General features: G+C 50.1%; 1 protein-coding gene across 1 annotated transcript in view; it reads left to right on the plus strand.

The window, feature by feature from the left end:
- The first annotated feature begins 1958 nt into the window (after window positions 1–1958).
- SLC39A4 (solute carrier family 39 member 4) overlaps window positions 1959–23842 on the plus strand; it is an 84899-nt gene continuing 63015 nt past the window's right edge. The window contains exon 1 of the mRNA XM_086966518.1: window positions 1959–2570. Coding sequence (XP_086822644.1) covers window positions 2352–2570 — 219 coding nt within the window. The 5' untranslated portion in view covers window positions 1959–2351. The remainder of the gene's footprint in view (window positions 2571–23842) is intronic.

Below are 23842 nucleotides of genomic sequence, written 5' to 3' on the forward strand. Positions count from 1 at the left end.
ACTGCGACCCTTCTCCTCTGCCCAGTGACCCCTGCACCTCTCCACAGGACACTGCGACCCTTCTCCTCTGCCCAGTGACCCCTGCGCCTCTTAACAGGACACTCTGGCCCTTCTCCACTGCACAGTGAGCCCTGCGCCTCTCCACAGGACACTGCGGCCCTTCTCCACTGCACAGTGAGCCCTGCGCCTCTCCACAGGACACTGCGGCCCTTCTCCTCTTCCCAGGGACCCCTGCGCCTCTCCACGGGATACTGTGGCCCTTCTCCTCTGCCCAGTGATTCATGCGCCTCTCCACAGGACACAGTGGCCCTTCTCCTCTCCCCAGGGACCTCTGCGCCTCCCCACAGGACACTGTGGCCCTTCTCGTCTGCCCAGTGATTCCTATGCCTCTTTTCATGACACTGTGGCCTTTCTCATCTGCCCAGTGATTCATGCGCCTCTCCACAGGACACTGCGACCCTTCTCCTCTGCCCAGTGATTCCTGCGCCTCTTTTCATGACACTGTGGCCTTCCTCCTCTGCCCAGTGACTCCTGCGCCTCTCCACAGGACACTGCGACCCTTCTCCTCTGCCCTGTGACCCCTGCGCCTCTCCACAGGACACTGCAACCCTTCTCCTCTGCCCAGTGACCCCTGCACATCTTTACAGGACACTCTGGCCCTTCTCCTCTGCCCAGTGACCCCTGCGCCTCTCCACAGTACACTGTGGCCCTTCTCCTCTGCCCAGTGATTCCTGCGCCTCTTTTCATGACACTGTGGCCCTTCTCCTCTGCCCAGTGACCCCTGCGCCTCTCCACAGGACACTGTGGCCCTTCTCATCTGCCCAGTGACCCCTGCGCCTCTCCACAGGACACTGTGGCCCTTCTCATCTGCCCAGTGACCCCTGCGCCACTCCACAGGACACTGTGGCCCTTCTCCTCTCCCCAGTGACCCCTGCGCCTCTCCACAGGACACTCCGACCCTTCTCCTCTGCCCTGTGACCCCTGCGCCTCTCCACAGGACACTGTGGCCCTTCTCATCTGCCCAGTGATTCCTACGCCTCTCCACAGGACACTGTGACCCTTCTCCTCTGCCCTGTGACCCCTGCGCCTCTCCACAGGACACTGCAACCCTTCTCATATGCCCAGTGATTCATGCGCCTCTCCACAGGACACTGTGGTCCTTCTCCTCTGCCCAGTGACCCCTGCACCTCTCCACAGTACACTGTGGCCTTTCTCCTCTGCCCAGTGACCCCTGCGCCTCTCCACAGGACACTGTGACCCTTCTCCTCTGCCCAGTGACCCCTGCACCTCTCCGCAGTACACTGTGGCCCTTCTCCTCTGCCCAGTGATTCCTGCGCCACTTTTCATGACACTGTGGCCTTTCTCCTCTGCCCAGTGACCCCTGCGCCTCCCCACAGGACACTGCGACCCTTCTCCTCTCCCCAGTGACCCCTGCGCCTCTCCACAGGACACTGTGGCCCTTCTCATCTTCCCAGTGATTCCTACGCCTCTTTTCATGACACTGTGGCCCTTCTCCTCTGCCCAGTGACCCCTGCGCCTCTCCACAGCACATTCTGGTTAATCTCCTCTCCCCAGTGACCACTGTGCCTCTCCACAGGACAATCTGGCCCTTCTCCTCTCCCCAGTGACCCCTGCGCCTCTCCACCGGACACTCTGGCTCTTCTCCTCTCCCCAGTGACCCCTGCGCCTCTCCACAGGACACTCTGGCTCTTCTCCTCTCCCCAGTGACCCCTGCGCCTCTCCACAGGATACTGTGGTTAATCTCCTCTGCCCAGTGACCACTGAGCTGCACCAGCAGACACTCTGGCTCATCTCTTGTGCCCAGTGGTCCCCGTGGCGCACATGGGCACCCTCCTTCACCCCCAGTTCCGTATTTGCTCCCACAATAGTCTCCCTGGCCTGTGAGCGCACCTGGGCGGGTGTCAGGTGCCAGCGCCAGGCCCTCTCAGCCTTGCCCAGAGAGGACGGGCCCTGGAGCAGACTGGGACACCTCCCTTGTGCAGGGAGGCAGCATCTCTGGCACTTTGTGCTGACTGAAAATACCTGCCCGACAGGAGTAGAGCCGGCCCAGGTCCTGTTACGCAGCAGCAGGAGGGGTCACCAGTGTCTCCAGGCGAGCTCCATGGGAGATGCCTGCTCACTTCTATCAGGGAGCGGATCTGCACCTCCTGCCCGAGCTCCCTCAATGGTTAACCTGACTCAATCTGAGCCCCAGCCAATGAGGGGTGAGACGGGCCGGCACTGAAGAGCCTGCACCCTGAGCCACCAGTTCACCACAGACAGCTGGACACCACCAACAAGAGCCAAGACTCCAGCCAGGCCTGCCTGTGGAAGCCACCTGAGACCCCAGCATGTCCCCCCTGAGCAAGCTGCGGCCCCTGGCCCTGCTGCTCCTCGGCCTGGTGGTCTGCCGGGGGCAGCTAGGCCGCAGGGCCTCTGAGCTCGACGTCTACGGGCAGGTGGTGGCTCTTTTGGCGCCAGAAGAAGGCCTCTTGGACCGCGGCGGCGTGAGCGCCTTTTTAAGTGTCTTGGAGAGCCGTGTGCAGTGCGCCGAGGAGCCGTGTGGAAAGGTAGGGACCCGGCCCGCCAGCCTCCCAGGGCACCGGGAGCAAAAGGGAGCCGGGCGGGGGCCGGGGAGGGCAAGGTGCAAGCGCTGCTGGCAGGCATGGGGCAGGAGGAGGGCAGAGTCCTGAGGGAGCGGCGGCTGGCTGCAGGGCACAGGAAGGACCATCCAAGGAGACAGGGGAGGGGGGGGGGGAAGAGACAGGGCACACCATCCAAGGACTTCAGACCAGGGGGGGTGGGGGCACTGACTGGGGACCCCTGGGGAGCACACAACTCAGGACAGGGCACCCCCACCCCAAGACAAGAAACAGGGCACCCCCATCCAAAGACCAGAGAAAGGGCACCCCCATCCAAAGACAAGAGACAGGGCACCCCCCCCCCCCCCACCCCCCCGAGACAAGAGACAGGGCACCCCATCCAAAGACAAGAGACAGGGCACCCCCTCCCGAGACAAGAGACAGGGCACCCCATCCAAAGACAAGAGACAGTGCACCTCATCCAAAGACAAGAGACAGGGCCCCCCCATCCAAAGACAAGAGACAGGGCACCCCCATCCAGAGCCACAGACCAGTGGGTGTAAGTACCCCTCACATCCCTGGTCTGTGGCTCTTGTCCTGTGATTCGGGGTACCCTGTCTTCTGGGTGAGTCTCCCAGGGTTCCACAGTCAGTGCCACACCAGAAGACAGGGCACCCCCAATCACAGGACGAGAGCCACGGACCAGGGGTCGTGAGGGGCACAGACTGGGGAGCACTGGGAGGCTCACACCGGAAGGCAGGGCACCCCTATCAGCATCAAGGACCACCATAGGTGAGTGGGCCCCCCATTCAAGGATAGGGGGAGTGGTAACACCGGAGGAGACCAGGGAAGTTCACACCAGGGTAGAGGGAACCCCATCCATGGACAAGAGGCCAGAGGGGGGGTTCTGGGGCAAAACATCTGGACTGTGAGGGAGGCAGCTGTGGAGCCTGGAGGTGGCCACACCCTGGGAAGAGGGATATAGACAGTGGTCTGTACATGAGCTGGGGCTCAGGAGATGGTATACAGGATCTGGTCTACAGGAGTTGGCGACCAAGGGCTGCAGTATAGAAGTTGGTGCACAGGAGACAGTGCTAAAGACATGTTGTACAAGAATAGGTGCATACCAGAAGCTTGTGCCCAGTTCTGCTGCACAGGAGGGGGGCTTCAGGAGGTGGGGTACATGTACAGGAGCAGGTGTACAGGGCATGAGATGCCGAGGAAGGTGCATGGGAGCTAGTGTGCACGAGCTGTTTACAGGGGGAAAGATTCGGATGCTGGCATACAGGAGTCGTGTATGGATGGGGGTGTACATGAGCTGTGCACAGAAGACGAGGTACAGGCGCTGGTGTACACGAGCTGTATACAGGAGACGAGGTTTAGATGCTGTTATATAGGAGGTGCTAGAAGGTGCTGATGCATACAAGCTCTGTACAGGAGATAAGGTACAGGTGCTGGTGTACATGAGCTGTATACAGGAGACGAGGTATAGATGATGTTATACAGGAGGTGCTGATGCACACACGCTCTGTACAGCTGAGGTACTGGTGCTGGTGTACACGAGCTGTATACAGGTGCTGGTTTACCTGTGCTGTGTACAGAAGACCAGGTATAGGTGCTGTTATACAGGAGCTGCGTGCAGAGGCTGATGCACACAAGCTCTGTACAGGTGATGAGGTACAGGTGCTGTGTACAGGAGCTGGCGTACAAGATCTGTGTTCAGGAGGCGAGGTACTGGTGCTGGTGTACAGGAGCTACATAGAGGTGCTAGTATACAAGAGCTGTGCACAGGGGACGAGATACAGGTGCTGGTGTACATGTGTTGTCTACAGGAGACGAGGTATAGGTACTGTCACACAGGAGCTATGTGCAGGTGCGATGCACACACGCTCTGTACGGGAGATGAGGTACAGGTGCTGGTATACAGGAGCTGTGCACAGGGGACGAGATACAGGTGTTGGTGTACATGTGTTGTCTACAGGAGACGAGGTATAGGTACTGTCACACAGGAGCTATGTGCAGGTGCTGGTGTACAGGAGCTGTGCACAGGCGAGGAGATACAGGTGCTGGTGTACAGGAGCTGTGCACAGGCGAGGAGATACAGGTGCTGGTGTACAGGAGCTGTGCACAGGCGAGGAGATGCTGGTGTACAGGAGCTGTGCACAGGCGAGGAGATACAGGTGCTGGTGTACAGGAGCTGTGCACAGGCGAGGAGATACAGGTGCTGGTGTACAGGAGCTGTGTACAGGAGAAGGGATACAGGTGATGGTTACAGGAGCTGCATACAGGTGCTAGTGTACTCGAGCTGTATCCTGCTGCTGGTGTACAGGAGCTGTGCACAGGGGACGATGTAAAGCCTTGTGATAGAAGAACAAGGAAAGGACTCGGGAAAGGAAGGAGGAAGCTGTGACTGAGGGAAGAAGCGGCTCCCGCTCCGAGCAGGAACAGTCAGACTAATGAAGGGGAATCCCCAGCCCTGGTCCCTGCGGCGATGGGCCAGGCTGGAGGGAGAAGAAGAGGGAAGAGAGAGAGGGAGACAGGGAGGACGGAAGAGGAAGAGAGAGAGAGCAGGAGAGACTAAGAGGAGAGACGAGGAAGAGAGAGAGGGAGACAGGGAGGACGGAAGAGGAAGAGTAGAGAGAGCAGGAGAGACTAAGAGGAGAGACGAGGAAGAGAGAGAGGGAGACAGGGAGGACGGCAGAGGAAGAGAGAGCAGGAGAGACTAAGAGGAGAGACGAGGAAGAGAGAGAGGGAGACAGGGAGGACGGAAGAGGAAGAGAGAGCAGGAGAGACTAAGAGGAGAGACGAGGAAGAGAGAGAGGGAGGCAGGGAGGACGGAAGAGGAAGAAGAGAGAGCAGGAGAGACTAGGAGGAGAGACGAGGAAGAGAGAGAGGGAGACAGGGAGGACGGAAGAGGAAGGGAGAGCAGGAGAGACTAAGAGGAGAGACGAGGAAGAGAGAGAGGGAGACAGGGAGGACGGAAGAGGAAGAAGAGAGAGCAGGAGAGACTAAGCGGAGAGACGAGGAAGAGAGAGAGGGAGACAGGGAGGACGGAAGAGGAAGAGTAGAGAGAGCAGGAGAGACTAAGAGGAGAGACGAGGAGGAGAGAGAGGGAGACAGGGAGGACGGAAGAGGAAGAGAGAGCAGGAGAGACTAAGAGGAGAGACGAGGAAGAGAGAGAGGGAGGCAGGGAGGACGGAAGAGGAAGAGAGAGCAGGAGAGACTAAGAGGAGAGACGAGGAAGAGAGAGAGGGAGGCAGGGAGGACGGAAGAGGAAGAAGAGAGAGCAGGAGAGACTAGGAGGAGAGACGAGGAAGAGAGAGAGGGAGACAGGGAGGACGGAAGAGGAAGGGAGAGCAGGAGAGACTAAGAGGAGAGACGAGGAAGAGAGAGAGGGAGACAGGGAGGACGGATGAGGAAGAGTAGAGAGAGCAGGAGAGACTAAGAGGAGAGACGAGGAAGAGAGAGAGGGAGGCAGGGAGGACGGAAGAGGAAGAAGAGAGAGCAGGAGAGACGAGGAGGAGAGACGAGGAAGAGAGAGAGGGAGACAGGGAGGACGGAAGAGGAAGGGAGAGCAGGAGAGACTAAGAGGAGAGACGAGGAAGAGAGAGAGGGAGACAGGGAGGACGGATGAGGAAGAGTAGAGAGAGCAGGAGAGACTAAGAGGAGAGACGAGGAAGAGAGAGAGGGAGGCAGGGAGGACGGAAGAGGAAGAAGAGAGAGCAGGAGAGACTAGGAGGAGAGACGAGGAAGAGAGAGAGGGAGACAGGGAGGACGGAAGAGGAAGGGAGAGCAGGAGAGACTAAGAGGAGAGACGAGGAAGAGAGAGAGGGAGACAGGGAGGACGGAAGAGGAAGAGTAGAGAGAGCAGGAGAGACTAAGAGGAGAGACGAGGAAGAGAGAGAGGGAGACAGGGAGGACGGAAGAGGAAGAGTAGAGAGAGCAGGAGAGACTAAGAGGAGAGACGAGGAAGAGAGAGAGGGAGACAGGGAGGACGGAAGAGGAAGAGAGAGCAGGAGAGACTAAGCGGAGAGACGAGGAAGAGAGAGAGGGAGACAGGGAGGACGGAAGAGGAAGAGGGAGCAGGAGAGACTAAGAGGAGAGACGAGGAAGAGAGAGAGGGAGACAGGGAGGACGGAAGAGGAAGAGAGAGCAGGAGAGACTAAGAGGAGAGACGAGGAAGAGAGAGAGGGAGACAGGGAGGACGGCAGAGGAAGAGAGAGCAGGAGAGACTAAGAGGAGAGACGAGGAAGAGAGAGAGGGAGACAGGGAGGACGGAAGAGGAAGAGAGAGCAGGAGAGACTAAGAGGAGAGACGAGGAAGAGAGAGAGAGGGAGACAGGGAGGACGGAAGTGGAAGAGAGAGAGAGCAGGAGAGACTAAGAGGAGAGACGAGGAAGAGAGAGAGGGAGGCAGGGAGGACGGAAGAGGAAGAGAGAGCAGGAGAGACTAAGCGGAGAGACGAGGAAGAGAGAGAGGGAGACAGGGAGGACGGAAGAGGAAGAGGGAGCAGGAGAGACTAAGAGGAGAGACGAGGAAGAGAGAGAGGGAGACAGGGAGGACGGAAGAGGAAGAGAGAGCAGGAGAGACTAAGAGGAGAGACGAGGAAGAGAGAGAGGGAGACAGGGAGGACGGCAGAGGAAGAGAGAGCAGGAGAGACTAAGAGGAGAGACGAGGAAGAGAGAGAGGGAGACAGGGAGGACGGAAGAGGAAGAGAGAGCAGGAGAGACTAAGAGGAGAGACGAGGAAGAGAGAGAGAGGGAGACAGGGAGGACGGAAGTGGAAGAGAGAGAGAGCAGGAGAGACTAGGAGGAGAGACGAGGAAGAGAGAGAGGGAGACAGGGAGGACGGAAGAGGAAGAGAGAGCAGGAGAGACTAAGAGGAGAGACGAGGAAGAGAGAGAGGGGGAGGGGAAAAGAGAGGAAGAGCGAGCGGGACAGAGAGAAAAGTTAAAGAGGTGAGGCAAGGAGGGAAAGAAAGGATAATAAAGGGGCAAAGAAAGAGTAGAGGTGGAAGAAAATAACGCAAGAGCCAAAGGAGGCTAAAGAAGGACCTAAAGGAGAAAAGAAACATAGAAACAATGAAAGAAATAAGAAGACAAATGATAAGCAAGTAGCATAAAAAGTCTGGAGAAAAAAGCGAAAATATCCAGAAAAATAACATGAGTGGGAGAACTTAAAAGAAAAAATAAGGAAGTAAACTGGGAAAGAACGAAAGAAATAACAAAAGGAAGCAAGAGCGAGTGGAAAAAAACAGAAAGATTGAAAGAAAGAACGATAAAGATGGGAGATATGGAACATAAGCAGGGAACAAGCATTGGCAATGCCAATAGGTCTCACCCATGCGAGGGCTATTGGCTTTGGCAATGGGTTTTAGCCATTAAGCACACCAGTGTGGCTGCTGTTCAGCATGGCTAAAGGCTGGTGGCATGGAGTGGGGTGAGGTGGTTTACAATAGAGTAGGGTAGATTGGGATAGAGTGGGGTAGATTGGCGTTCAGTGGAGTAGAGTTTTAGTGGAGTGGAGTGGGGTAGAATGGCGTTCAGTGGAGTGGGGATAGAGTGGAGTAGAGTTTTAGTGGAGTGGAGTGGGGTAGAATGGCGTTCAGTGGAGTGGGGATAGAGTGGAGTAGAGTTTTAGTGGAGTGGGGCAGTTGTGTAGATTGGTGTGGTAGATTGGAGAGGGGTGAGGTAGCTTGTAGTGGGGTTGAGTGGGGTAGATTGGAGTGGAATGTGGCAGATTGGGGGGTGTGGTGGATTGGGATGGCATGGGGTAGATTGGAGTGTGGGAATGGGGTAGATTGAATTGGGGTGACGTGGAGTGAGGTGGTTTGGGTAGAGTGGAGTGGGATATATTGAGGTAGATTAGAGTGGAGTGGAATGTTGTATATTAGGGTGGGGTGGGTTAGAGTAAAGTGGGGTAGATTGGAGTGAGATATATTGGGTGGATTATGGTAGGGTAGATTGGGGTGAAATGGTAGATTGGAGTGGAGTGAGGTAGATTGGAATGATATAGATAGCAGTGGGGGTAGATTGTGGTAGACTGGATTGGGGTAGATTTTATGAGTGGGGCAGATTTTATGAGTGGGGTAGATTGGAGTGAAGTGGGTAGATTTGAGTAGAGAGGAATAGGATAGATTGGAGTAGAGTTTGGACTAAAGCGGGTAAAATGGCGTGGGGTAAATTGGACTGGCGTACAATGGGGTGGCATGGAGTAGAGTGGAGTGTGGTAGATTAGTTTGGAGTTGGGTAGAATGGCGTGGAGTGGGTTGGATTGGGGTATTCTGGAGAGAGGTGGATTGGAATACAATGGAGTGAGGTAGATTGGTTTGGTGTAGGGTAGACTGAAGCAAAGTTGGGTAGATTTAAGTGGAGTGCTGTAGACTGGGGTGGAGCGGGGATGATTGGGTTAGAGTGGAGTAGACTGAATTAGGGTAGATTGAAGTGGGGTGAATTGGAGTGTGGTGGGGTAGATTAGGGTGGGTAAACTTGGGTAGGGTAGATTGGAATGGAGTGGAGTAAATTGGAGTGGAATGGGGTAAATTGGACTGGAGTAGATTGTATAAAAGTGGAGTAGGGTGGGGTAGATTGTATAAAAGTGTAGTAGGGTGGGGTAGATTGGGATACATTTGATTGGAGTGGGGTAGATTAGATCGGAGTGGAGTGGCATAAATGGTGTGGAGTAGAGGGATGTAGAGTGGGGGATGTAGAGTTGAGTGGCATGTTGTGTTGTGTCATGGAGTTGTGTGGAATCGAGTGGCATGGCATAAAGTCTTAGACTGAAAGGGTGTAGAGTGGAGTGGTGTGTCATAGAGTAGAGTGGCATGTCGGAGAGTGGAAGGACATAGAGTGGAGTGGCTTAGAGTGGTGTTTGCATGGTGTGGTAGCCCACTGCCATTACAGAAAAAAAAATCAATTCAAATGACCATCACCTTTGCACTGAAATACGGTTTTACTGCGGATGTACGACATTACAACGCATGCTTTTACATCGCATGCTTTTACAACGCAGTTTTTACAACGCATACCATTACAACGCATAGTGCTTTGGGGCGCTGGATAGTGAATAGTTTAATTTACTATTCCAACTCCAGTCCCCGTGGATAGTAGAGAAGGTGTTGGACAGTAAATTAAACCTATTCCCTATCCTAGAGCGCCCCCCAGCGCAATGCGTTGTAATGGTTTGCGTTGTAAAAGTTGCGTTGTAAAGGATGTGTCCCTTTTACTGCACACTAACAATAATGTGTGCAAATGTGTTATTACACATACAGTTATATGTATTCAAATATTTGTTTTCACCACACTTCAAAATTACAAAAAAGGCTACATTTGTACTAATTCTGGTATATTCTGAAACATCAGCTCAGTTTCTTTTTTTGAGTGAGCTAGAAAGAAAAAACACATCCTACACCCTCTCCTTTTACATGGATATTCAGCAGGATGGTCACATAAATTCCCTCACTTTGAAGTCACTAAAGAGTGACCTATGTAAGGTCTGCTTAGTGCAATGACTCCCTTTATGGTTTATTTGTGTAATAACTGTGTAGAGTGCCTTTGTCTGTGTAATATCTGCGAGCAGTGATTCTCTTTATAGTATAGTTGTGTAATATCTGTGTAGATTGCTTGAGTCTCTCTGCCCACAGTGACTCTCTTTATAGTTTGTGTAATAGTTGTGCACAGTGACTGTGTCCGTGTAATATCCACCTGTAATGTCTGCATGCAGTGACTCTTTTTATATATGTAAATGTAAATGGATACTTGTATAGCACACTACTCACCTGCAAGGGTCTCAAGGCGCTTGTACGAATACCGCTGTGGAACCCATCCTGGCTTTCCCTGTGAGGCGTCCACTCCTGGGCACCCCCAAGGTGGAGGCCAGGCATCCTTAGCCTTGTGGGGGCCGTTGTGGAGATTAAGCAAACTATTGCCCAGAGTTGCAGAGTGGGACTCCATGATAGGAATAGGCACAGAGGCGAGAATTATCAGGCCCATGGAATTTTGAGCCCAAAACCCGTTGAGGCGGGGAATTGAACCCTGAACCCGGGCTAGACCTCTGCATCAGGGTCTGCCGCTCTAACCATTGAGCCACACTTCTCCACACTGATTTGTGTAATATTTGAGAACAGTGACTGTGTCTGTGTAATATCCCCCTGTAATGTCTGCATTCAGTGACTCTTTTTATATCTGATTTGTGTAATATTTGATAACAGTGAATGTGTCCGTGTAATATCCCCCTGTAATGTCTGCATGCAGTGACTCTTTATATTTGATTTGTGTAATATTTGCGTGCAGTGACTGTGTGAGATATGCCTGCGTGTGTGTTGCTTACCCACAATGCCTCTGTATAGATTGTGTTTAATATCTGTGTAGAGTGCCTGTGTACCGCAGTGCGGCTGGGGTGTATTCATACCAAGACAGACACTTTACACATCAGTAGGTGTTCCGCACTTGTGCTTGTGAAGTGTGTAAAGTGTGCGTGCATGTGTGTGTGCCCGCGTTCGAGGATGAAAGTGACCGTTAAAGTCACTGAGCCCCCCTGAAGCACAGCATGAACAGAAAGAACACTTTGGGTCCAATTCACAAAGGTAAAATGAGACACCTTTAGGACTTTCAGTCAGAAGTCATAAATGGGATTTACTACTAATAAATTCCGTTTGTGAATACCAAAAGTCGTAAAGTTAGACTTTCGTCTCAGTTTCCCTTTGTGAATCGAGCTCTTTGTATTTTTAGAGCTAGGTTTATACACTCAGCGTGAAACAACCACAAACGGTGATGAACTGGGCGGGACTGGCAGGAACAGCAGCAATTACAGGGCTATTACTGCTGTAATGAGTACAGGCGGTCCCTGGCGGTGAGGGAGGGAAGCCAGAGTAGGAACAGGGAGGCTCTCAAGCTCAGACCATCTGAATGCAAGGGGATGAGGGGGGACAGCTTCCCTCGCCTTGCTAGTGGAGTGAGTCCTGCCGGGTCTGTGACCCGGGAGTAATTAACAAGCATTGGCAAAACCAATAGGTAAGGCCTTTGGGACCTGTTGACTTCGCAAATGGTTTTAGAAATATGTTACTGTACATACATTGCATATTTTACATAAGTAAATATTACGCTTGTTATCATTTGTAAACCATCTTTGCTTTAGTGCCACTTTGTATTGTAAATTGACTTTACTAAGCATTGGCAAAGCAAAGAGGTCTGTGCTCTAAAAGGCTGAACTATTGCGTCTTCCAAACTTGTATGGCAAATGGGAGCTGAGCCGCATTTAGGTGTCTACATGTTTTGAGCCACGCCCCTCATTAGCTAGGTCACAAGAACGCCAAGTACTGCGAGTGCGATGTGTAAGAAACATGGGAGGAGCAGTAGTGCATGCGCCACTGCCACACTTTCAACAAGCATTGGCAAAGCCAATAACTCTCACCTACGCCAGAGCTATTGGCTTTGCCAATGTGTTTTAGCCACGTTGTACTCCAGCGTGGCTGCTGTTCAGCATGGCTAATAGTTAATGTTGTAGGGACGAGTGGTGTGAAGTGTCGAAGAGTGGAATGGCAAAGAGTGGAGTAAAGAGCGGAGTGGCAGAGTGTCATCTATTGGAGTGACATAGTGTGGAGTCGCATAGAGTGGCATATACTGGAGTGGCATAAAGTTGAGTGGACTGGTGTAGAGTGCATTTAATGCTCAAAAGTTATGTATATCTAGGGACACAAAGCCCCTGAAAATTCTGACAGTTCTATAGATGAGATCTGATGTGCTGCCACCACCTCAAGTGGTCAAAAGAGTGGTAGCAGCCAATATACGACTCAGGGCTCAGGCCCAAGTCCTGAGAAAAGTTCAAAAAGTAAACAAACAAGCATTTGCAATGCAACTGGTCTCACATTTGCGAGAGGTTGAGCTATTTTTATTGTAAATTACATTACCTTTTATTTATGTTTTGGTTTTTGAAACATAAATAAAAGCATTGTCATATACAATGCCAATAGGTCAAACTTGCTTAAATGCGAGACCAATTGCTTAGCAAATGCTTGTTGTTACCGGAAATCCCTTTCCACAGCACATTCTGGCTCTTTTAACGTTACTCACAAAAACAAACCTGTACAGGTAAAGCACGAGATGGCTAAGTGTTACCAAAAGCACAATGCTCCAGCACTGGAATTATAATAAACATAGTGGCAGAACTTAAATCCCAATGGCAGGAGTCAGGAGGCCTAACAAGGAGCATATTAACCTGTAATAATGTGTTAGACTCTGTTGCAGCAATATGGTTAAAGACCAGTGTGCACACTGATGAGGGGCATGTGAGTCCAGGACTGGGTCTCCTATGAATGAGCAGTGAGGTCCCTGAGTAACAGTCTCTTAATCATGCAGTTTTGCTATATGCACTAGTCCTGTTATCAGCGCTATTCTTATTGTTGTCAAAGGCACTAGTCTCATGTCATCGGCACTAGTCTCGTTGTCATCAGCACTAGTCTCAGTGTTATCATCAGCGCTATTTTCGTTGTTGTCATTAGTGTTGTCATCAGCACTATTCTCACTGTTCTCGTTAGCACTAGTCCCACTGTTACCATCTAAGCTATTTTCATTGTTATCATCACCACTAGTCCCATTAGTATCATCAACGCTATTCTCATTGTTGTCAGGAGCACTAGTCCCAATGGTATCATCAGCGCTATTCTCATTGTTGTCATGGGCACTAGTCCCAGGGTTATCAGTGCTGTTCTCATTGTTGGCATCAGCACTAGTCCCAATGGTATCATCAGCGCTGTTCTCATTGTTGGCATCAGCACTAGTCCCAATGGTATCATCAGCGCTATTCTCATTGTTGTCATGGGCACTAGTCCCAGGGTTATCAGTGCTGTTCTCATTGTTGGCATCAGCACTAGTCCCAATGGTATCGTCAGCGCTGTTCTCATTGTTGGCATCAGCACTAGTCCCAATGGTATCATCAGCGCTGTTCTCATTGTTGGCATCAGCACTAGTCCCAATGGTATCATCAGCGCTATTCTCATTGTTGTCATGGGCACTAGTCCCAGGGTTATCAGTGCTGTTCTCATTGTTGGCATCGGCACTAGTCCCATGGTTATCAGTGCTGTTCTCATTGTTGGCATCAGCACTAGTCCCAATGGTATCATCAGCGCTGTTCTCATTGTTGGCATCAGCACTAGTCCCAATGGTATCATCAGCGCTGTTCTCATTGTTGGCATCAGCACTAGTCCCAATGGTATCATCAGCGCTATTCTCATTGTTGTCATGGGCACTAGTCCCAGGGTTATCAGTGCTGTTCTCATTGTTGGCATCAGCACTAGTCCCAATGCTATCATCAGCGCTATTCTCATTGTTGTCATGGGCACTAGTCCCAGGGTTATCAGTGCTGTTCTCATTGTTGGCATCAGCACTAGTCCCAATGGTATCATCAGCGCTATTCTCATTGTTGTCATGGGCACTAGTCCCATGGTTATCAGTGCTGTTCTCATTGTTGGCATCAGCACTAGTCCCAATGGTATCATCAGCGCTGTTCTCATTGTTGGCATCAGCACTAGTCCCAATGGTATCATCAGCGCTATTCTCATTGTTGTCATGGGCACTAGTCCCAGGGTTATCAGTGCTGTTCTCATTGATGGCATCAGCACTAGTCCCAATGGTATCATCAGCGCTATTCTCATTGTTGTCATGGGCACTAGTCACATTGGTATCATCAGTGCTATTCTCATTGTTGTCATGGGCACTAGTCCCATGGTTATCAGTGCTGTTCTCATTGATGGCATCAGCACTAGTCCCAATGGTATCATCAGAGCTGTTCTCATTGTTGTCATGGGCACTAGTCACATTGGTATCATCAGTGCTATTCTCATTGTTGTCATGGGCACTAGTCCCATGGTTATCAGTGCTGTTCTCATTGATGGCATCAGCACTAGTCCCAATGGTATCATCAGAGCTGTTCTCATTGTTGGCATCAGCACTAGTCCCAATGGTATCATCAGCGCTATTCTCATTGTTGTCATGGGCACTAGTCCCATGGTTATCAGTGCTGTTCTCATTGATGGCATCAGCACTAGTCCCAATGGTATCATCAGAGCTGTTCTCATTGTTGGCATCAGCACTAGTCCCAATGGTATCATCAGCGCTATTCTCATTGTTGTCATGGGCACTAGTCCCATGGTTATCAGCGCTATTCTCATTGTTGGCATCAGCACTAGTCCCAATGGTATCATCAGAGCTGTTCTCATTGTTGGCATCGGCACTAGTCCCATTGGTATCATCAGCGCTATTCTCATTGTTGGCATCAGCACTAGTCCCAATGGTATCATCAGAGCTGTTCTCATTGTTGTCATGGGCACTAATCCCATTGGTATCATCAGAGCTGTTCTCATTGTTGGCATCGGCACTAGTCCCATTAGTATCATCAGCGCTATTCTCATTGTTGTCATGGGCACTAGTCCCATGGTTATCAGTGCTGTTCTCATTGATGGCATCAGCACTAGTCCCATTGGTATCATCAGCGCTATTCTCATTGTTGTCATGGGCACTAGTCCCATGGTTATCAGTGCTGTTCTCATTGATGGCATCAGCACTAGTCCCATTGGTATCATCAGAGCTGTTCTCATTGTTGGCATCGGCACTAGTCCCATTAGTATCATCAGCGCTATTCTCATTGTTGTCATGGGCACTAGTCCCAGGGTTATCAGTGCTGTTCTCATTGATGGCATCAGCACTAGTCCCAATGGTATCATCAGAGCTGTTCTCATTGTTGTCATGGGCACTAGTCACATTGGTATCATCAGCGCTATTCTCATTGTTGTCATGGGCACTAGTCCCAGGGTTATCAGTGCTGTTCTCATTGTTGTCATGGGCACTAGTCCCAATGGTATCATCAGAGCTGTTCTCATTGATGGCATCAGCACTAGTCCCATTGGTATCATCAGAGCTGTTCTCATTGTTGGCATCGGCACTAGTCCCATTAGTATCATCAGCGCTATTCTCATTGTTGTCATGGGCACTAGTCACATTGGTATCATCAGTGCTATTCTCATTGTTGGCATTGGCACTAGTCCCATTAGTATCATCAGCGCTATTCTCATTGTTGTCATGGGCACTAGTCCCAGGGTTATCAGTGCTGTTCTCATTGTTGGCATCAGCACTAGTCCCAATGGTATCATCAGAGCTGTTCTCATTGATGGCATCAGCACTAGTCCCATTGGTATCATCAGAGCTGTTCTCATTGTTGGCATCGGCACTAGTCCCATGGTTATCAGTGCTGTTCTCATTGTTGGCATCAGCACTAGTCCCAATGGTATCATCAGAGCTGTTCTCATTGTTGGCATCAGCACGAGTCCCAATTTATTTATTTTATTTTATGTTCTTGTAGAGCGCCTGATTCGACCCCCGGAGGGGTATCTCCGCGCTTTGCCAGTAGGAGGAAACAGATTGTGCTGGTCCATGTTCAAGAAGTGACTGATTGGATTGAATAAGTGGTTTTTAAATGTTTATGAAAAGATGGGTTTAAAGGGTTTTTCGGAAGGTTAGGTGGTTGGTAATTTGTTTCAATGTCTGGGGCAAAGAGTTCCAGAGGACAGGTCCAGTGTGAGCAAGGGCACGACCTCCCTGCCTAGATTTTCTATTCTGGGTACCTGTAGTAGCTGGATGTTACTGGAGCGTAAGGAGTGCCCTGGGACATAGGGTGAGAAGGCTTTTGTGAGGTACTTGGGCCCCGTACCTGTCAGACATTTAAGGATGGTACATAGGATTTTAAACTTAATGCGTTGCCGCACTGGGAGCCAGTGTAGTTTAGCCAATAGGGGGCGGGAGGGAGTCCTAGGTGGAGCGTTGAGGACTAGTCTTGCCGCAGTGTTTTGGACTATTTGCAGTTTGTTAAGTTGTTCTTCATTGGTTGATAAGAGAAGACCATTGCAATAGTCCAATCTGCTAATGACTAAAGCCTGGACCAAGGTCTTCCTATGTCTATCAGGTAAGTATGGAAAAACCCTTCTCAGCAGTCCAATGGCCCTGAAGCAAGTGCCGGCAACTTGGTTTACATGATCTTTTAATGTAAGTGCTTGGTCTAATAGCACTCCCAAGTTTGTAACGGTCTGTTTGGGACTGGGAACAGGTCCCAGTTCCAAGGGCCACCATTCGGGGGACCATAGTGTCACTGCCTCCCCAAACAACAGTACTTCCGTTTTACCTACATTACACTGTAGGCAGTTCTTGGCCATCCACTCTGACACTGCCCTCATTCCATCTGCAAAAGATTTTTTTAGTGCAGGTGTAAAGGTTTTAAAAGGGAACAGAAGTTGGGTGTCGTCGTCATATGACACCGGGGTGAACCCAAAGGATCTCACTAAGTCAGCCAGGGGGGCCACGTACACATTGAATAATGCGGGGCTTAGGCATGAGCCCTGTGGCACTCCCTTGGTGAGCTCCCTAGAGATGGACTTATGGGAGCCCAACCTGACTTCTTGAGAGCGGCCTGAGAGAAAACTCTCCATCCAGGACAGAGCCACACCCCCTAGTCCCACATCCCTCAGACGACCGAGAAATGGTATTATCAGCGCTATTTTCGTTGTTGTCATGGGCTCTAGTCCCATTGTTATCATTAGCGATATTCTCATTGTTGGCATAAGCACTTGGTCCCATTGTAAGCATCAGCGCTATTCTCATTGTTGGCATCGGCACTAATCCCATTGGTATCATCAACGCTATTCTCATTGTTGTCAGGAGCACTAGTCTCTGTTACAGTCACCGAGTATAAGGTCCATGGCCAGCTGCATATCTGATGTGGTCACTGATTTACATTGGTAAAAGGCTTCTGCTCCAGTCCACCCCGCCTGTAGCACAGCACCTCACTGTGAGGACAGAGGATGAGGTGTTAAGAATCAGAGAACAGAAAGCGTGCCAGCAAGAAACTAGATGAGGCACATTCGGGCTAATGAAGTGTCCGAGACCAATGGAATAGGAGGCAAAGAAACACTGAAATCAATGCATCTCCAAAAAGATCAAACAATAGGAACCGGTGTGTCGCACAATTCCAGCTGCACTCACAGTTTTAATTGCATTTACATAACACTTACTATTTGTGGTGAGGCGTCGAGTCATGCATGACATACGAAATAGCCCACACTCCCTCTCAGAAGTCACCCAACTTACATTTACTGTCACTACCCTCAAACTTGTACACAGCTCTGCAGTCTTAATATGGCTCATGCTACTGCACCATGCTTCCCTGTGAAATGGATCCAAAAAAATGAAACTCGCGAGTGGTGTGCGCGCCACTGCGAGCCATGTGGTTTCAATTATCCTGCCCTTGTCTGGGCACGATAGTTGAAACCACATGACAGCCGGTGCGCGTAATAGACACTAATAGGCCATGGGCGGAGCAATGCGCCCGCCTTTGGCGTATTGCGTGCTGACTTTGTAAAAAACAAGCACGCAAAGGCCAATAACGTGCCCCAAAAGGAAAAGCGCACTCTTGTACGTGTGCCAGTCATAGGTCAGCTTCTGAAACCCCATTTTTACCTACTAAATGTCTTGTGCTGCGCGTGCAGTTCAGTGCAGCGCACTGCAACGCTAGGCGCGAGACCTAAAAAGATAGAAGGTGGTAGGGTACAGATACCTGACACCCTAGGACTGGTGGTGGGGTCCCAGAGGGACGTCGCCTGGGCACCAAAAATTTTTTTTTAAATTTAGCTATGAATCCGCAAATCCACAGAATTCTTTTTTTAAACATGCTGGCTCCCACAAAATTGTAAATAGACCCCTTGGGTGGGCCAGTGCAAGGGGAGAAGAGCACCATTCCTTGGAGGGGAGATGTGTTTGCATGGCCCCCCTCTCCAAGCCTCCACGTGGCCCTAGGGACACCATACCCAGGGTCCGGTAATTACATTAATGGGGAGGAGGGCCAGGCGGCCCAACTACCCGGGGCTAGGAGAGGCCCCAGGGGACCGTGGTGCCATTGAATAAATTGAAGTGGTGGGTGCCCGAACCGCACCTCCACAGGCCAGGAGAAGCTCCTGGGACCCCATCCCAGGGTAGGAAGGTTAACTGAATGGGAGGGGGATGGCGGCCCCCTCCCCAGTGCAGGAGGGCTCCCATGAGACCCCATCCCCCTATTTCCCTGCCCTTGAGTGCGAGCAGGCAAATGCAAGGGTCTCTCTCTGGGCGTGAGCACAAAGCTGCTCCCACCCAGTGAGCGAACAAAGCATTTCCATGCCAGCACTTTCGCGCAGGGAAATACTTTCCATTACACCACCCAAATTGGAGCCAGAGAAAACTACTTCAGAGGAGTTTAAGCAATATCGGTTCACACTGCAACCTTGATGGGTGCAAGCATGGGAGCCGGTGGGGCTGCAAGGGCCCTCAGCCCCCAACGCAGGACAGGCTATGGGTGCACCGGGTGGGCATCGCAGCATCCCTCTAAAAAAAAAAGTATGTGGCGTGCCCCAGGTGTTTACCGGGCACACCATATTTTCTTAAAAAAGAAAAGAAAATGCCACCGGAGCCATAGCCCCCAAAAATAATGAACAGTCAGCCCGTAGTGGGCACCGGGGCATCTCATTTCAAATAAAAAAGTGCACAAGTTGTGGCATGCCCTGTCTGGGCACCAGGGCAAGCCACTTTACCAAAAAAAGGCCAGCTATGGCAGGATCAGGGAGCTGGTGGGGCAACGGATGTCCTGAGGCTCACCCCCATTGCCCCTTCTAAAATAAATAAAACTATGGGTGTCCCTGGTGGGACCGGCACACCCACAAACAAAATGTAAACAATCTTTTTAATTAATAATAAATGAGCGTCCACAGCCGCTCCTTTATTAGGCACTGCTCCTTCAAGGACCTCCCTACAATGCCCCGGGAGGGCTACTTAGCTAGTTTTTGTTTTGGTGATATGCCTAGAAGGAGCAGAGACATCTTCAACTGTTTTCTGGTGCAGGGGGGCTACAGGGAGTTCTGCAGCCCACCAGCAACACTTGAAAAAAAAACGTCTCCTGGGTCATTAACACCATGACCCCAGGAGAACTCACTGTTTCTTTTAAAAGCATTTCCCAGGCTGCAGTTTTCACTCTACAGCTGGGATTCCAGTGACACCTAGAGGCTGTGTGTAGTTTATGTGAAACGGCATATCTCATAAACTGCAAGGCCTGTATGTGGATGTTTTTATTTGTAGTCTTGTTTTGGGTGTAAAATGTTAAAAAGTGAAAGCAAGATGTTTTTTGTCTTTTTCAAGAAAGAATAGGGTATTTCAGAGTACTCCTTATTTTCACATTTTCTACCCCAAAATTACAATAACGAAAACTATGTTAAAAGAAAGAATCACAGACAAGTAGTTAAATAAAAATGTATTATTTTTAAAGTAATCAATAATTATAAACATTGTATTGTGTGTATTATTGAAATACTCACTTGATTAAAATACTTGCTAATTTTGGGAGAAAGATGATAGGTCTACTTTAAATATATGGCGTTGGGTGGGGAGAAGGAGGGGCTGGCCCTGTGACCAACCCCCTCTCGAAGAGCAGGGTTGGATTGGCTTTACGTATTACGTTTAAAAAAACAAACTAGAAATTCACTGGAAAAAACAAAGGTTAAAATAACGTTATAGTAAGGTGAAAAGGTAATGTTTTAAACTCTAGAAGCCACAGAAATTCACCTGTTATACTTATCTCAAATAACTATAACTCATGCTCTCAGGTAACTATAACTCACCCTCGCCACACAATCCAAATGACCTCACATCATACATCACTCATGACATCTTCTATGCATAATTAATTACATTTGCAGTTAAATTATTGATGAGATAATTTTTCGTGGTGGGGTCGCCAGTTATAGTTACCTTAGAACAGTCTCGTACTGTAGGAGGGACAAGTCACAAGAACATTGGTTTAGCAGGACTGTTTCTGAGCTCTCTTTACTCCCCCCATGTTCAGAGGTGAGTCCAGTGACTGCAGAAAGAGGGCACATATTTAATATCTGAAAACACCAGGACTAGAGAAATGGCAAACAATGTCAAGGAAACCTCCAGCAGTAGTTCCATCACAAAGTCATAGAAAGAAGAAACTGGGTAAAACCCAAACACTTCACAAATGGTATATTTACCTTTAAAGGTCCCAAGGGACTTGAAGTAATTGTATTTGTATTTCTGGGTCAGAAAAGCCCCTACTCGGTTTCCCCTGTGTTTACATCTCATTTTGACCTTTTTTGTGCCCTCTTTCAAACTGGTCAAAGAAGTACTCTGTTCTCTCACTTCACTAAATGTAGAGAGATCTGCAATCTACAAAGGAGAAGGGAAAAAGTATGTGTGGAATAAAAGCAAGGTAGAAATCAGCTGACCTACATTCTGTCTGCTCTAGACCCTCTGCATAGGTCATGTAAACCCACTGAGCTATCATCCTAGGATTCAACCTGCGACCTGTAGTTTAAACGACAGCTGTGCACATTGCTGTTCAAGCCAAATGTGCCAACTAGTAGAATGTAAAAAAAAATAGAAACTGTGGGGCAGATTTACAAGCCCCTTGCGCCACTTTTGCGTCACCTTTAACAAGGGAAAAGTGACGCAAAAGTGGCGCAAGGGGCTTGTAAATCTGCCCCTGTATATGCGGGAGTGTGTGTTATTGTATGTTCTCAAGATCAGTGAAATTGACAGGGCTTATTGTCAGTTTTTTTGCCTGAAGGAAAGATGTTACTGTAGATAAAGGAAATTCAGGAGCGGCAGATGATTGAAGTGCACAAGCTGCAGATTAATTAACTGAAAGAGTTGAAGATTAGTGAAGTGCTGGAGCTGCAGATTAGTGAAGTGCAGGAGCCACAGATTAATGAACCGAAGGAACTGCAGATTAGTGAAGTGCAGGAGCTGCAGATTAATGAACTGAAAGACCTGCAGATTAGAGAAGTGCTGGAGTGGCAGATGATTGAAGTGTAGGAGCCACAGTTTAATTAACTGAAAGAGCTGGAGATTATAGAAGTGCAGGAGCTGCATATTAGTGAAGTGCCTGAGCTGCAGATCAGTGAAGTGCACGGATTGCAGATCAGTGAAGTGCAGGAGCCACAGATTAGTGAATTGAAGGAACTGCAGATTAGTGAAGTACAGGAGCTGCGCATTGGTGAAGTATAAGGGCTGCAGATAAGTAAGCGCGGGAGAGGCAGATGATTGAAGTGCATGGGCTGCAGATTAGTGAACTGATAAAGCTGCAGATGATTGAAGTGCATGAGCTGCAGATTAGTGACCTGAAGGAACTTCAGATTATGGAAGTACAGGAGCTGCACATTGGTGAAGTATAAGGGCTGCAGATAAGTGAAGCGCGGGATCGGCAGATGATTGAAGTGCATGGGCTGCTGATTAGGGAATTGAAAGAGCTGCAGATTAGTGAAGTACAGGAGCTGTGCATTGGTGAAGTATAAGGGCTGCAGATAAGTGAAGCGCGGGAGCGGCAGATAATTGAAGTGCATGGGCTGCAGATTAGTGAACTGAAAGAGCTGCAGATTAGAGAAGTGCAGGAGCAGAAGATGATTGAAGTGCATGAGCTGCAGATTAATGAATTGAAGGAACTGCAGATTATTGAAGTACAGGAGCTGCGCATTGGTGAAGTATAAGGGCTGCAGATAAGTGAAGCGCGGGAGCGGCAGATGATTGAAGTGTATGAGCTGCAGATTAGTGACCTGAAGGAACTGCAGATTAGTGAAGTACAGGAGCTGCGCATTAGTGAAGTCTAAGGGCGGCAGATAAGTGAAGCGCGGGAGCGGCAGATGATTGAAGTGCATGAGCTGCAGATTAGTGAAGTGCAGGAGCAGAAGATGATTGAAGTGCATGAGCTGCAGCTTAGTGACCTGAAGGAACTGCAGATTAGTGAAGTGCAGGAGCAGAAGATGATTGAAGTGCACGAGCTGCAGTTTAGTGAACTGAAGGAACTGCAGATTAGTGAAGTGCAGCAGCAGAAGATGATTGAAGTGCATGAGCTGAAGATTAGTGACCTGAAGGAACTGCAGATTAGTGAAGTACAGGAGCTGCGCATTGGTGAAGTATAAGGGCTGCAGATTAGTGAAGGCGGGAGCTGCAGATCAGTGAAGTGCAGGAGCTGCAGTTTAGCGAAGTGTAGGAGCTGCAAATGAGTGACATGTATTGAAGAGTCTGGATGCACCGTGAATTGAGAGGAACAAGGGTTCTCAACTGGCCTGAGGATGTGCCGGCTGTTGCAGAATATGGGTCTGGGGACTAGTGGAAGTTATTCCAAGGACTACAAGAACCACAGAGAAGAGGCTGAGAGATTCTTACAGCTCCCAGTGCGGATCTGTGCATTGCTGGTGCCAGAGTCTGAGGGCAGGTATAGGTGACAGGCTTCTAGAGCCAGCAGAGAGGCTTCCGAAAACAGAGTCTAAGGCAGAGGTATTCAAACTTTTCCAGGTTGAGCCCCCCCAGCTGAATTCCCCCAGATGTTGGCCCCCCCCACCACCCGACAGAAACCTCGGGAATCTGGCACACCACATGATCGACAGCAACGCGCACACCACGGGCCATATCCGGCAAACAATGCTCAACACAACAAGAGTGCCTAGCAATCTGCAGGCCTATGAGTGGGTGTGGCGAAACGACAGAGGTGTACCACACAGCTCAAAACACAATCCTCCAAGGCAAAGGAAGTCATCACAACACTCCCCATCCATCATGTACACCTTGTCATCCACCAACTCCCCCACCATTCATGCTGTCCCTCCATCTGTGCCCCATCCACATCCAACCCCCTTCAACCACTTGCAAACCCATCCACCATCCATCCCTCCATACATCCCCTCACCCATCCATCCTTCATCCATCCATCCCTTCACCCAATCCATCCCCTCACCAATCCATCCACTCTTCCACCCATCCATCCACCCACTCATCCATCCAACCATTCACCCCTTCACCCAAGCTATCCTCCCACTCATCCAACCACTCCTCCATTCATCCATCCACTCTTCCACCTATACATCCACTCCTCCACCCATCCATCCACTCACTCATCCATTCAACCACCCACCCTCTCACCCATCCAGCCATCCCCCCACCTACTCATCCATCCACCCAGTCACTCATCCGTCCACCCACTCAACCCCCCACTCATCCATCCACCCACCCATCCATCCCTCCCGCTCTCCACCCTCCCCCCACTCATGCATGCACTCTCTGACCCATCCATCTCCATGCTCCTCTCCCATCCATGGACACACCTGCCCATCCACTCTGTCAATCATTCATCCATGTTCTCACTCATCCATCCATCCTCCCCCTCTCTCTCCATTCCCCCC

Source organism: Lissotriton vulgaris, chromosome 4_1 (assembly GCF_964263255.1).
Source record: "Lissotriton vulgaris chromosome 4_1, aLisVul1.2, whole genome shotgun sequence".
NCBI classification, from domain to species: domain Eukaryota; kingdom Metazoa; phylum Chordata; class Amphibia; order Caudata; family Salamandridae; genus Lissotriton; species Lissotriton vulgaris.